Below are 13,544 nucleotides of genomic sequence, written 5' to 3' on the forward strand. Positions count from 1 at the left end.
TGCATGCCAGCTACGCATTTTACATGCCTCCCTCCCTCAGTCAATCATTTGTGAAAAATCAAAACAAGGAAATAATTGTTAATTGGTTTATTAATTCTTTCCAATTTTCACATAAACGTAATCAAAATAGAGCAGTTTTGGATTTTAAAATTGAGTTATGAATGGAATGGAAATATATTGGTCTGTTATTGGTTCATCAAGTGGTGGGACAGATATCCACATACACAAGATGTCATTGAAATGTTGCCAGGGATTTTCCTCAAACTGCTCTAGATCTCAAAAGCATTGAGGAATTCCTTGATTTTAAACAATTAACCTTGCTTGAATACCCAATTACTCAGGCCACTACCTCTGCTAAATAGATTGCTAAACCTACCACTTCCTCTACTACAGCTGATAAATCAAATAAATCTTCTAAATCCAAGAATAAGTCTATTCTTCAAGGTCTCCAAAAAAAAAGATTTGATTTATTTCTTGAAGAAATCCCTCCAGAACGACAATGATAATTCTTATGATGAGTCTAAAGCATGCTCTGAAGCCTCTGTTGACAATACTAATCCTTATGATAACATATTTGAACATGATCCAGAAACTACTCCAAGGTTATCTAGCGATTGATCCCCCATCCAGGAATGATGAAATTATTGACATTGGTACAAGCCAACAAAAAATGCTAAAAACTCCTGATAATGATCCCTTGATTTGTGTTGATGGTTCCTACAAAGACAGAGATTCCTTCTGATTGGACTCTTATTTTTTCGTAACTTTCCTATGGTCAAATGAATAGTAAAAAAAAGTAAAATTTACTGTTCATTGTACTTATATTTACTATTCACTACTGTTAAGTAATGTTCACTTCTATTGAAGTAATTATAAAGGTGCCTCCTTGATCTATAAAATGAGAACTTGGCTTCAAGAGAACAACACTTATTTTCCTCCCATCTCTCTTTGATACCACGTTTCTTGTCCAACCTTTCTAATAATATTTTGTAAATTATTTGGAATAAACGATTATTTCTACTTACATTCATCTTCTCTTTATCTTTATTTCCATAATTTCCATTTTGATTCCGGTTATCTAGTTCTTCTTTTAGTAATTCCAATTATCTAGTCCTACTTTGAATTTATTTACCAGCATTATCACTCCAGCTATCTGGTTCACTCAAGTTATCCAGTCCCTACTTCAACTTCAATCATCTGGTCTCTTTACTACTTATCTTTCTGCCCCCTTTTGAACTCCAATTATCTAGTCCCTACTTCAACTCCCATCATCTGGTCTCTTTACAACTCATCTTTCTGCTCCCTTTTGGTATCAATATATATACATATATAATGTATATATATACATCTTTATATATATAAGGTGTCTATGAGACGGATATGAGACGGAAATTCTTGTTTTGACCTTTTTTTTTTTTTTTTTTTTTGTTAAAGTTACCGGCAACAATCTACATAATAACCGCATTTTGTTCCTCTCTCTCTCTCTAACTTTTTGTGCGTGCGTGTGCACAATGGCCTTGCAGGGAAAGAATAAAATATATATATATATAACTTTATTAAAAAAAATGATAATCCCAAGGTGTAGAATGTATTTGTTTAGACATTTAGGCTTCGTTTGCTTCCTAAACCCATTTCAACTCATTTCAATTCATCATTATAATTTTTTCAAATTTTAATATAAAATATAATAAACAATTCAAATTTTTCAAATCTCAAAATAATAATAATATTAAAAAATAATATTATAATAATATTTTATTATCTCACTTCAACTCAATTCAACTTAGTTCAACATCCAAATACAGCCTTAGAATGGAATACTATTAATTAAAGCTTTTAAACACTTTAATATATATTTATATCTTTTCAAAGTTTTTAATACCGTTTTGAAGATCGTTTGGTTAAGGCGCTGCAATAAAATATTTTGATATCAATACTATTTTTATATAGCTTATATATAGATAAATTAATTTTATATGTATAAATTATATTTCAAAATGACATCAATGCAAGTTTTGAAAAATTAAAACACATATTTATAAAACTTAATAATACTTCTAAGTTCTCAATCCAATTATTAAAAAAAATAATCACTTATTTTCATCACGAAAATGAGAGTAAGGTTTAATTTTTAATTCTTGAGAAAAGGGAATTAAAAAAAATTAAGAAAATAGTCTTAAGATGTGAGAAGTATAGTGAAAATTATAAAAATACACTAAAATATAAAATTTCGACCAGGACATTGAAAACTGGCCGATATTGATCAAAACGCATCGAAATAACTAATATTTAATCCAGTAATACCTATCTTTCTCACAATGGTTACTATTCCAGCACAATAAATACCGGCTAGTTTGGCACAGTATTCAAAACCTTGATATTTGTTGTTAAAAGTTACGAGCTGCAACATGGACCGACCTGTATTTTCAAGAAGAATTTGTCAATCTAAAGATGCTAAGTTGTCAGATTCTTAGATGATGGTTTAAAATTAATACCTTCATAATATTCAGGAGTACCTGTAGAGCTACACGTATGTGCCTTGTAATTGTACATCCGACTAATTTAAAATTTAATGTCTTTTCTGCCAAGTACGTCGTGATCTTTATTTCGAGCCTTAAATTAAGGTCTCCTCTTTCAAATCTGAAATTTAAATTGTTTTTTGACCTCTTCAGCACAATGTATCTTATATTATTCGAGTAGTGACTTAAAACCTGATCTTATTTCATAATTAATTTTTTTCTTTTTTGGCAATATTTTCGTAGTGAAAATTTTCATTTTTAATGTGGAGTAGTTAGGCCTGATTTGGATAGTGAGATGGAATGAGATGATCTGTAAATAATAGTAAATTGATTTGCAAATAGTAATAAAATGGTTTAAGTTAAGATGCTTATAGAGTTTTAAAAAATGAGAGAAAAAAATTGAATAAAAATATTATAAAGTTAAAATATTGTTAGAATATAATTTTTGTTTTGGTATTTAAAAAAGTTAAATTAGTTTTTGTATTTTATTTGAAAGTTTGACAAAATTGTAATGATTAAATAATGATTAGATGAAAAAATTAAAATTTTAAAATTAAAAACTGTTTACGTTTAGATATTAAGATAAAATGAGATGAAATTATTGGAGTATCTGACTATCCAAATCATAAATTTCACAACTTAGTAATCATAAGTACCAGAATTTTGTAAACAGAACCACAACAGTGAAATATCCTCAACGAGGTTATACAGTTATCCAACAAAATATAATACAAAGCCAAAATATATAGGAAAAATGAGAAATAAATCTCATTTGGCCCAAAACACGCCATTAAATACCATTATCTTGATGATGCAAACTCAATCATCTTGTTAAAATACTGATCGTAGTAGTTAATTTGTTCGTTAAGTTCCTTTGTAATATTCTATTAATTATATTACTTGTATAAAAGTTGAAGCAATGTCTTCTAAACTATATATGCCATCAATTATTTTTACAAATTTTGTAAAAAAAAACATATTATTTTTGTAAAACAACTGTTTGATCTAATTAGACAAACGTGCTTGGCACGTTGCTTTGACCTAGTATACATATATATATATATATATATATATATATATATATATATAAGTGGAGTTTGGAATTAAATACTCTTTATCTTCATGGTAGTAGATCATGTTACCTAACGGTGGCACCCGTTCGCAGGGCCACCTAACATAAGGCCAAGCCGTCGACGACAGCTACATTCACGCCAGCCACACAAGTAAACTCATACCGATTATAATGCATGTACTTAACCCTTAATACCAGTTCAATAATCTCTCTCACTTGATTTATTTTAATTAAAGTACCTCCGCTAATTAATGAAGTTATCTAATTACTATATATCAATGCACGAACTAATTAATTCCCTCTTCTTCTTTTTAAAGCCAAAGCTTGCTAGAATTCATGTCCGGATGCTATATATACATATATCTTGAGAATTAATTAGCTGTTTATTGGTTGCTTGGGGTATAATTTACTCCTTTCTTCCATAAGAAAGCTCTTATAATTATTAATATAAATCAAAGGCGAAATTAATTGGTTAGTTGGCATTTTTACTTGGAATTAAATGATACTTGATCCCATGAGTTTGCCCCCTTAAAGTTACTGCTCAAGTAATTTATTTTATTTTTTATTTTTTCTTAATGGTTAAGAAATTAACTATTATATATATATATATATGAGGTATATATAATAACTTTATACTGTTTTCCCTGCATATATTGAGGATAATACCCAGCATTAATTACAGGTTTTGTAAAGATCAATGAGATCTAATGCAGAATATGAGTCCTCGTGATCAAATTCGATTGGGATTATGTCTCCATGTTTGTTTTATTTATTGGCTACAAAACCACTTTTTCTCGAGCTGCATGGATTTCTAAAGATCACCTTAATCATTGTGTCTTGGCCAAATTAAAATACAAGTGATCTTGAAGTGAGTCTTGAAATTATATATATTTTCTCACCTAACTCAACCAATATTTTTGTTAAAAAAAAAACAGAGACAGTACCCCACCTATTAAAAAGAGGAGTGGAGTTAGTATGCCGCCTCACTCTTACTGCTAAGCGTACAGTCTAGTATTATTTTTTTTTCTTTTTATATTTTTTTAATACATTTAAATATTTTTAAAAAATAAAAAAAAATATACCAATACACTTAAAATCACTTCTTTAATTATTAAGTAAAAAAAAATTACCAAACAGTCAAATAGAATAGTAAGAGTGAGGCGACATAGTAGTGTTTCTCTAAAAAGAGTACTTGTCTTTATCGACTAGAGTTTTCATGGGCAAAGCATCTAATAATCATACGTCGAGATGTTGTTTTGATTTTGATATTATATAATAAAAAAAACAAAAGCTAAGCCCTAGTCTTTTGACATGGATGGATTAGTGTTGAAAATTTGTACTCTTTTGCTTTAGAGTACTTCTACTAATAAAGTCGATATAAAAAATATATCATTTATAATTTTATACTATTGATATGACATGATTTAATGTGTAAGAGATTTGAATTTTAAATCTATGACAAATCAAGTTTTTTCACGTGAAATAGATAAGGGTTTACTTTATACACAGACCCACAGATATAAATTTTTATTTTATATATATGGATTAGGACGTGTAAAGAGTAAGGTAGGGGTTCATGCACGTAATTAATTAGTACTATTTAGCACCATAAATTACGTATCTTTAAAAGAGTTGGTGAGACAGGACAGGAATTCTTTTTCATGCATGCCCTACGCGTTTTACACGCCTCCCTCCCTCAGTCAATCATATTCTGGAAAATCAAAACCATGAAAAAATTGTTAATTGGTTTATTAATTCTTTCCAATTTTCACATAAATATAATCAAAAGAGTCAAGATATAATTTATTTTTTATTGTCCGTGTGAAAAGCAAGCAAAACTTACGGCAATAAGGAGGAAGAGCAAGAGCAAGAATGATTACGTGGGCTTACACTTTTTTATAAGGAAAATAGAAAAATACTACAAAATCTTGAGAAGGAGAAGAACATTCATTCAACTTTTCTTTCACAAAAGAAGTTCATGTATGACATTGTAACTACGGTTTCAAGAGTACATATAGCAATGCCAGCAGTGACACGAACATGGATATTTATACCCAACAGTCTAAAGGCCTTTGCAACTGTTACTCTATAAAATACACCCGGCATATCTGATACCCCTCCATTCTTCATTTCAAAACACTGCCGAAACACCAAAAAGCGTCTATTCACAAGAATCCATTTTTAATTTCAAAGCACCAAAGAAGGGAAGGGAGCACATATTAACAAAAAAGTTGGAAACAAAAGGGCTAGCTTTGAGCTTTCATCATCCAAAAGGAAGTTCTATATAATTTAGCAATAAAACATAACATCTTTCACGTTATCCTTGATTAGAGGAAGGGCCCGGAACTCCATTGATCTGCTCTCACTCCCACTTGTAGAACCACTGTCTGATGTCTCGCCCTCGATGTAATAGCGTGCCCGAAAAGCTGCCAAGTGGGCATAGTATGCAGGAGGAACTGCATATGCAATTATCCTTTCAGGAATGATATACTCCAAAGGCACAATTTAAATAAAAAGGAAAGAGTGAGAGGCAAAAGATCAAACCTATGGAAACAGATCGAGTGCACCTTGCATACCTGAAATGAAAAGGATGTTCAGCTGAGTTACAAAATCAACAAAACAGAAATATTTTACAATGGCATTGTAGGAAGTCATATGAACAAGGATCGGAAGGAATTACGTGTAACATAAATTGTTTGTTAGCATTTGTAAGGCATCTGCAGTGAATCGATTCTCATCATACAAGACATGGTAATGAGTGGGCCTACTAGTTCCCTGCAAATGCAATAAGAATGAAAACTCAAACAATTCATTTCCAATAAACAAAAGTCTATGTATATGCATCAAAACAAATTCAAAACATCGGCTGTGTCTTAAGTTAATGCAACCAGATGACCCTAGCTTTACCTGAATTCCAGCATGGCTGTTAAGGTAAAAATCAAATTCTGTCGGATGACAAATCTTGGTATCAACAACAGTACCTGGACATTGAGATTTAACAAGATCAGAATTAAATAAAACAAGCTGTAATTGAAAATAGAGAGACAACCCAAAAAACCTGGAAGAATGTTGCCACTCCTGTCCGTCTGATCACGACTATTATGATTCATAGGGAAAAGGCGTGTATGATGTCTTTTCTGCACTACAACAAAGGTAATTGGAGGTAGATATCCCTCCTCTAAAGAGCGACAGGCCTGGAAGAAAAACACTTTCCAATTAGAACTGGACATGTCAAAAATCAACAAACTATTCAATTACATAGAAAACATGACCATCGTTTTTATTTCTATAACTTGTGACAACTCGATAAGAAATACAAGATTATTGTAACACACAATATGAAATTTAATTAATGATTTTGGAACGTCTTAAGCCCTTGTGACAAATTTCATTAGATAGCCAGCTGCCAAGGAATTCCAGACCGACACATCTCAGCAAGATATATAATACCTTTCTTATTGCATCAATCTCATAAAGCAGAACTTGACTGAACTGCCCTTCACTTACGCCATCCCTACCACGTAAAATAAAACAATATCAGATCAAGCCTAAAAAATAGGTAAACTTCTTGCAGTCAAAAATAGACTTCACCTGTAAAATATAATCCTGTGGGGTTTATATCCAGTTGATCTTCTGAATGCAATAAGTAGTTCTCTGCAAAACAACCAAAGGACAATAAGAGAAGAATTAAAAAAAAAAATTTCCTTCCCCATAAGCAATAAAGCACTATGCATGTTGACTTTTTACCGAATCATTCCTCCAACAACTAAACCCCTTTGAGGATCTTGTACTGATTTATAGAGATCATGTATAATTTCTTCACGGTGAGCTTGCGAAGAGAAAATTCCTCTATACCTAGTAACCTCTGGCCAATCCATGGAAGCCACTACCTGTGATATAAAATTTAATGCAATCTATGACGCCGTTTAGTACACAATCTATATTTATATATTATGTAATTTGAAACCTATGACGCCACATCATCCACTCTCCAATTACATTATATTAAATGCAAACTAAATAATATATGCCACAAACTTAAACTGATATGATACATAAATGTCATAAAATTAAAGTTAAAAGAGTATAGAGCATGGCTAACCTCATTACTTGATGATACTACATAAAAAAAATGGGTTCATAAAAATGAGCTTCTCAGTTTTTTTTCTTGATTTTTTGTGTTAGATGTTATAAATAAATTTAAAACATATTATATATCTTTAAACCAATTCTAATTCTAATTTAAAAATTTCTGAACAATTATACATGTTATTTTCATGAATAAATTAAACCATTTCCACACACGCCAAAGGTCTAAAGATTAAGTAAAAATAGGGATAAAAAACTACAAAACATACCGCTGCTATTGAAGGACTAGAATCCTCCCCTGGTTGTGGATGAGTCACATCCGCACCAAATACAATTGTAGGACGGTCTGTCAAGAGAGGAATGTTTCTTTGAATAGCATCATGTAGCACACTGTTACGTCCCCCAACCTATAAAGATTGAACCCAGTGGAAAAGTGGAAAACAACCATAGCATTCGACAGGAATAGCCAATCAGAAATCATACGGAACAAACCTTCACATTAATCTTGAGGGATACATTCTCAAGATACTGATTATTGTTGGGCTTCGATGCCTGCCTGGGCTGACAGCACTGAGAAACTATTCCGAGTTCAGTTTCACAGATTCGTTTAATTTTCCCTGTGAGCAATGAGTAATCTTTTAAGCCAAGGAAACAAATTCTAATCATAAAATTGGAATGCCAATTAACTTACTCACCATACGACCCCTTGATATCAGGCAAAATAATTATCAACAGTTGGAGTTGCTTATTTGCCACACCAATTTTTTTAAATTGTTCCACACATTGTTTGTGAATATCCATGAGAGCCCTCTCAATTTGACCAGATTGAGCTGAACGTATGGGAACCAAGGGCTCTGGGTTGAAAACCTGGCAGATATTAAAAAGCCTCTACAAAGTCAATAATCTGGATTCAGGACAAGATCTACACATCATGCAATCAAAAGTAAATTATGAAATCATACCATTCCTTTGCTGCGGCACATACTGATCAATTGGTCACAGAAACCGTAAGGCACATCCCTGTGCACTCGTGAAGAGAAGTTCACACATGTCCAGAAGTCCACCCTACCACCATTGATCATTTTCTACAATATCGGCAATTCCAAAGAATAATCGATTATAATATAGGTATGCAAAAAATTTCATTAATAAAAATAGTAGTTCCCTTTAAAATATAAGATAATATGACACCACTGAAAATTTGGAAAAATGCAGCATAGAGGTTCACTCTTTTGTGGATTTAATGGTCCACACCTCAAAACGAATTTTATAGAACTTCCATACTAATTTGTGTGGGTCACAATTGCCAATAAGAATACAACATAGCCCTACACCTAACACCCATCCATGCATCCTCCGCGCACCAAAAACGCACAACATTTAATAGTCACGATTTGCTCACAAGTGGAACAGCAGAAAAATCAGTTATGATGGAATGGTACCAATTCCAAAACAGTTAATATTTATTTGATGGCTATCCATACCAACATGTGGCTATCTCACCTTGTTCATCATGTTCCACTGCCCCATCCTGGGCTGTTCCCTTGGCTCTCTACCAGTATCATGGTATCTAATCTGCAAAGATGGAAGTGACAAACTAAACATGAGAATATATGATTGCCTAAATAGCTCAAACAAACATATTTTGACCAAAAAATACCACTGGAGATGGCAAAACTCGAGCATCAAGCACTGCAAGTTCATCTTTTACTTTAATACCAAATTCCTCGCTTACAAGCGCGTTCCCACTAAAATTATTTCGATTAACCATCTAGCACAGAAGAAAGCAACCCATCACAAACTTACTAACAAAAGCAGGTCTACTTTCAATTTATGTCAATGAACGAAATAGCATTTTGACATACCTCCCTGATACTACCTTCCCTTTCATGAGGCCGTTGGCAAGTTGCTCTTAACAGGTTAGTTACTTGTTTTTCATTTAATCTCTTAGAGTACCTCTGTCCAGCAACAATCTTACAAAGCTGTAATTCAAAGAAAATCCTTTGTAACCAGAGATGATAAATATTCCTGATGTTTGGCAGGGGAAAAATTCTTTCTATGGTAATAATACAACCTCCATGGGCAAATAAATAGGATTTGAATCACTCCCAGCTTGAAGGGCAGGCCACGACACATGCTGAAGCCCAATATTATATTTCTCACGAAAATATTGAACAACCGACTTCTTTGTTTTCTTGTCATCCAGAGTAAACCTGAAGGAAATAAAAATTACAAAAATAATTACCAAGAGAGAAATGAAGGCACCAGAAAGAAATTCAGAGAAAAGAGACAGACAGTAACAAACAATAATGGTAAGTGGTTCCAGCATTGTAGCTATCAGAAATACAACTTCAGTTAAAGAAAAAACACCAAAGTAAAGCTGCTGACAGCAACTAAATGAGTCACCATTAAGTCATTCTTTCATTGTTACACATACACCCCTTCATGCTCACATAGACTAGTTTTTTTATCAAATACATGGTTGACCAAACTGCTTAGTCAGAGCAAACCTAATACATGGAGAAAAACAGTTTCTAAGAGCATTTTGAGAGAACAAAAGAAACAAATATCTTAAGGAGATTGATATAGAAAAAAACAAGAAAAAGACTTTCTTCTAGATTTTACAGAAACCAGGCCACTTCATTTTTCTACAAGTTATCGAGAATATTATTGAAGAACTAACTAGTTTTATTTCCCATTTTTTACACATAGTAAAATCCTGAATGAGTATTCTTTTTTTACTAGGTCCTGAGAGGGGGGGCATAAAAGCACAGTAATACTCACATTAACTGGCTAGTTGGTTGCGTTGATACTCCAGTCACTTTGCATCGTTTGGTATACTCCATATGAGTAAGTTCTACCTTAATTCCTCTGAGCGCTTTTTTAATCTGGGTATCACAAAGGAAAGATATCCACTTCATGAACCATGAAAAAGTCCATTAACAAACAGTTGTAAGTAAAAGCATTCTTAAGCAAATAGGAGAAACAAATGTGAAGATTGTATATGTAAGATTCTAAAAGTTTACACAATTACAACACAAGGTATATAAATATATATGTAGTGGATGGAAGGGATACTATAAAAAAGGAAACAAGAGATAAATCCATTTCCTAAGTTTATCTCCAAGAATATCTGATGATTCTGCGAAAAAGCTCTCATTTAGATTCACGGCTGACCATGTTGCATCTTTCATTGAAAGTCATAATTAAATCATCAATCACATCATATAGTGGCAAAATAACCTTCAGACGATCATGATCAGACAGAGGCCTTGAAAAATTGAAATTAAAATGTTTTGCCACAAACTCTGTCACGAGAATTGATTCGTAGAAAGCTCGGGCAGACACATCTGCATCATTACAATCATATATAAGAAGCAAGGAAACATAAATGCAATTGCAATTGAACAAATAATTTAGTCAGCATGGATGCCCAAAAGAGACTTTAAAAGAGGGAATCAATACCAATATTGAGAGAAAGCCCCATCTGGGTTGGCCGAAGACTCTGATAGTAGCCTCTCCAATATTCAAGGCCATCACCCAGATCACCTTTCCGGCCTAATTCTGGAGCAAAAAAGGACCTCCCGACAACAGTATACCTATAGTCAAATTTCCACCACGTTCGTACATGTGAGAGGTTTCACATTTTCCGCAACTGTAAATGCTTATGAGTAGAAGTATACGAAAGGAAACAAATGCACATATTCTAAGAAGAAACAGCAGATTACCTCTGGGATGGTGCCTCTCTAAGGACCACATCAAGAACTTGTATTGTCTCTTGCGGAACATCCAGCTGCCTACCACGTAAAAACTCCCGCAAATGATGAAGGTCGGAATTAGAAGCCAACTTAATTGCCACTTTGAATTTTCTTTCTTTCCTGAGTGTCGAGGAGAGCAGAGGCTTTCAGATAAAATGAAACTTAGAAAAACAAAGTCACAAACATAAGATTTACTCGAACACAATTTCAGGCATGCCAAAGAAAATACCTCGCTGAACCGGATGGGGCAGCTCGGGCAGCTCGATCATCATTTTCAGCTAACTTGACAACAAATTCCTTGGATTCAAATGGAAACGGACCTGCCGCATATAGGCTCTTCCTGCCATCATAAGCGGGCCTTCGCCTTCCTAAATGTGACTCACCATACAACTCAATCAATTGCTTCATTACATCCCTGTTGATTTTCTTAGATGTAACTTCGGGCGTTATTGACACCTAAAGCAATAAAACAACCATATCATGCATGCAGGGACTAATGCTTGATAACACTAAGGAAAGCAAATCAGCAGAAACTAGAATGGCTTTGGCCTCCAAGAGGAATATACAATAAAATAATAATAGCAAGCAAATATCAACTCCATAGACAGACCACTTTTCACGTTGCCACAAATGCATCCCACATCACACGCTTGGAATAAAAATGTCTTCACCCAGAGGATAAGTATAGATCTAAAACACTGTAACATCCGGGTAGAAGACCCCAACAGGACTGCTAATGATGTAAATTGGAAGTAAAAATAAATCATATCACAGTCAAAGTCAAAGAAAACATAAAAGAGGAGAAATAATAGAGAAACAGAGGCCAAAAAACAGGGAAATAAAATAGAAGAGACGGGGTGATGAACAACAAAATTCATCTACAAAAAATGTAGGTACACCAAGAGGGTATACCAACAGGCAAACGTATGGGAAGAGTTTACATTGGGTACGGTTACTCACGTCGTAATGGTAGAGATTCCTGTCTGCCACTTCCACCAGAAAATGATTTGCTCGGACGACGGTTTTTCTGCCGACGGTACCGTATCCCGGCCTCTTCGGACAGCATATGGCCTTCGAAGAAGTCGGCGGCGCCGGAGCCTGCTGCTCCTTGACTTCACTGCTCACAGCAGCCGCCAAGATCGCAGTCGAGTCCGGTGGCGGAGCCGAACTCGATGACGGAGAAGAAGCCGACGCAATATGAACCGACGGTGATGGTGCAATAGGAGAATCAGCCGCCTTTGGAGGCGTAGGTGGAGGTAGATTGGCCGGTATTGAAGAGGCCGGCGAAGGAGCACCACGGCCTCTCCCTCCTCCCCCTCTACCCTGACCTCCTCCACCGCCCCCTCTGCCTCTTCCACTGCCTTGCTGAGATGATGAAGACGCCGGAGATGGTTGGTTCCGGCGAGATTCGGGCTGCCTGCCACCTCGGCGTGACATTGTGACTCACCGATTCAAAATGTGATCAGAGATAAAGGAAGAACAAAAAAAAGGCGAAAGAGAGAGAAGGAGCGGGTGGGGGAGTGTAGAAGAGATGAGAGTGAGGGTGGCTATATAGAGTCAAAAAGGAGAGAGAGAGAGAGAGAGAGAGAGAGAGAGAGAGGGTGGGGTGGGGGGAGACTGGAGAGGGAGACTTCGGCGAGGGTGCAAAAGACGTGGGAATATGGATTTGTTTATGGACGGCATTACCGGATGCGTGCGAGACCACACCGGTTTGTTTCTCTTTCTTCTTTCTATTTTTTTACTTTTCTTTTAACCCTGAAGTATTTTAGCCGAATCCCTGTGAAGAATGGAAAAACAGATACATGAAAATAAGAAAAAAAAAATTGTTATCTATACTTACCATAAGTGTTAATACGTAGATATCGATATGGTAAAGATTTTTAAATTTAAATCAATAGTATGATGGCATGATACATACTGTCCGGTTTTTTAAATAAAAAATCTGGGTTAAAAATTCCAATCCTCCGTTGTAAAAAAATAAATTTTAATTAAGAAAGAAAAAATTAAAAAAATGCGACTAAGATTCGATACGTATAATATTGTCTATAAAATTATGGATACATTTAACATTATTCTAAGAAAAATTATATATTCTAAATGATATGG

General features: G+C 34.2%; 1 protein-coding gene across 1 annotated transcript; it reads right to left on the reverse strand.

The window, feature by feature from the left end:
* Positions 1–5,552: 5,552 nt before the first annotated feature.
* LOC121241175 (protein argonaute 5) lies at positions 5,553–13,101 on the reverse strand. Its single transcript, XM_041138829.1, has 22 exons — positions 12,399–13,101; positions 11,668–11,894; positions 11,409–11,558; positions 11,146–11,279; positions 10,924–11,030; positions 10,465–10,568; positions 9,755–9,893; positions 9,546–9,662; positions 9,341–9,451; positions 9,184–9,255; positions 8,643–8,765; positions 8,376–8,547; positions 8,173–8,297; positions 7,950–8,087; positions 7,339–7,481; positions 7,183–7,245; positions 7,042–7,105; positions 6,650–6,785; positions 6,499–6,572; positions 6,272–6,366; positions 6,136–6,167; positions 5,553–6,047 (listed from the first exon to the last, which is right to left on the reverse strand). The coding sequence occupies exons 1-22, from the start codon at positions 12,873–12,875 to the stop codon at positions 5,881–5,883; spliced, it is 2,970 nt and encodes a 989-aa protein (XP_040994763.1). The 5' UTR covers positions 12,876–13,101; the 3' UTR covers positions 5,553–5,880.
* Positions 13,102–13,544: the final 443 nt, after the last annotated feature.

Source organism: Juglans microcarpa x Juglans regia, chromosome 7S (assembly GCF_004785595.1).
Source record: "Juglans microcarpa x Juglans regia isolate MS1-56 chromosome 7S, Jm3101_v1.0, whole genome shotgun sequence".
NCBI classification, from domain to species: Eukaryota; Viridiplantae; Streptophyta; class Magnoliopsida; order Fagales; family Juglandaceae; genus Juglans; species Juglans microcarpa x Juglans regia.